Source organism: Lipotes vexillifer, unplaced genomic scaffold (genome assembly GCF_000442215.2).
Source record: "Lipotes vexillifer unplaced genomic scaffold, Lipotes_vexillifer_v1.1 scaffold230, whole genome shotgun sequence".
Lineage (NCBI taxonomy): Eukaryota > Metazoa > Chordata > Mammalia > Artiodactyla > Lipotidae > Lipotes > Lipotes vexillifer.
The window spans coordinates 4,685,006-4,686,192 of record NW_006775143.1 but is presented as its reverse complement, the minus strand read 5'-3'; the positions used below and the strand labels follow the sequence as shown (position 1 = coordinate 4,686,192).

Sequence of the window (1,187 nt, the reverse complement as noted above, 5' to 3'; positions counted from 1 at the left end):
AAGAGGGTGGGCTTGTTTAGAGAAAATCCATTCACCCCTTCCCTTTAGACCAGGGTTTCTCACCTCAACGCTATTGACATTTGAGCCAGCTAATTCTTTGCTGTGGGACCTCCACGGAGATGCCAGTGGCACCTCTTCAGTTGTAACCACCGAAAATGCCTCCAGGCAGTGCCGAGTACTTTCTACATGTAAGTCAGTTACTTCTCCAAACAACTCTAGGAAGCGCAGAGTATTAGTCCCTGTTTTAGATGAGGGAACTGAGGCACGGAGAGGTTAACCCCCGAAATCGCACAGTGAGTGAGCAGCAGAGGAGAGGTGGGACAGGTGGTCTGGCCTCGACATACACTCACTGCCTCCCGGCCTTTCCCCAGCCCTCAGTGAAGGGCCCCCCGTGAAGGGAACGTGACTCTCCAGGGTCTAGGAACTCCTCTGCTCCCGCCTTGGACAGTCTGATCTGATCTGACCCTGGGTCTCCAGCCTGTGGTCCAGGACCTACCCGCTGATCTTAGTGTCCTACGGGATCCATCTGCACCTCGGGTGTCTGTGATTGACAGCCCCACTCCTTCCTTGCTGTTGTCTCAAGAAGGTGGCCCAGCTTCTGGAAGCAGAAAGTTCCTGCCCCTCACTAAGCTAGAGGAGTCGAAGCCTCTGTGTATGCTTATTTAACCCTCACAACAGCTTTCAGGGCGAGGGATCATTATCCCCATTTTATAGATCAGGAGATCGAGGTCCACAGAAGTGGACGAGGTCCACAGAAGCTCCAGTGAAATGCCTTAACTAGTATGGGATGTAAAGAATCTAATATGAGGTGGAAAGGAGTGGTGAAAGGGACAGCAATCAAGAAATGAACTTGGGAGGGGCCTCTGTGAAATTTACTCCGGTGCTTCAGTGGAGATGAACGTGCCTAATTACAAGATCAACCCAGGGGGATTGCGTCCTCGAAATCCTTCCCAGGCCAGCCTCCTGTGAGCCACCTCTCATGGCGTCCTCTTCTCTTTCTCTTCCCAGGGCGACATGGGAGCATTGGGTCCAATTGGCTACCCAGGACCCAAGGGCATGAAGGTAAACAAGACCTGTCCCTTAATTCGAGTCTCATCACAGCTGGGCACCCCCTGACTCATTTCAGCCCGGAAGGAAGGCTACCCTGATACAGTGTTGGGGGGCACTCACGGTGGGGGGGGGGGGGC

General features: G+C 53.5%; 1 protein-coding gene across 1 annotated transcript in view; it reads left to right on the top strand.

The window, feature by feature from the left end:
- Positions 1-1,187, top strand: part of COL27A1 (collagen type XXVII alpha 1 chain) — a 146,393-nt gene that overhangs the window by 70,945 nt on the left and 74,261 nt on the right. The window contains exon 15 of the mRNA XM_007449735.1: positions 1,009-1,062. Coding sequence (XP_007449797.1) covers positions 1,009-1,062 — 54 coding nt within the window. The remainder of the gene's footprint in view (positions 1-1,008; positions 1,063-1,187) is intronic.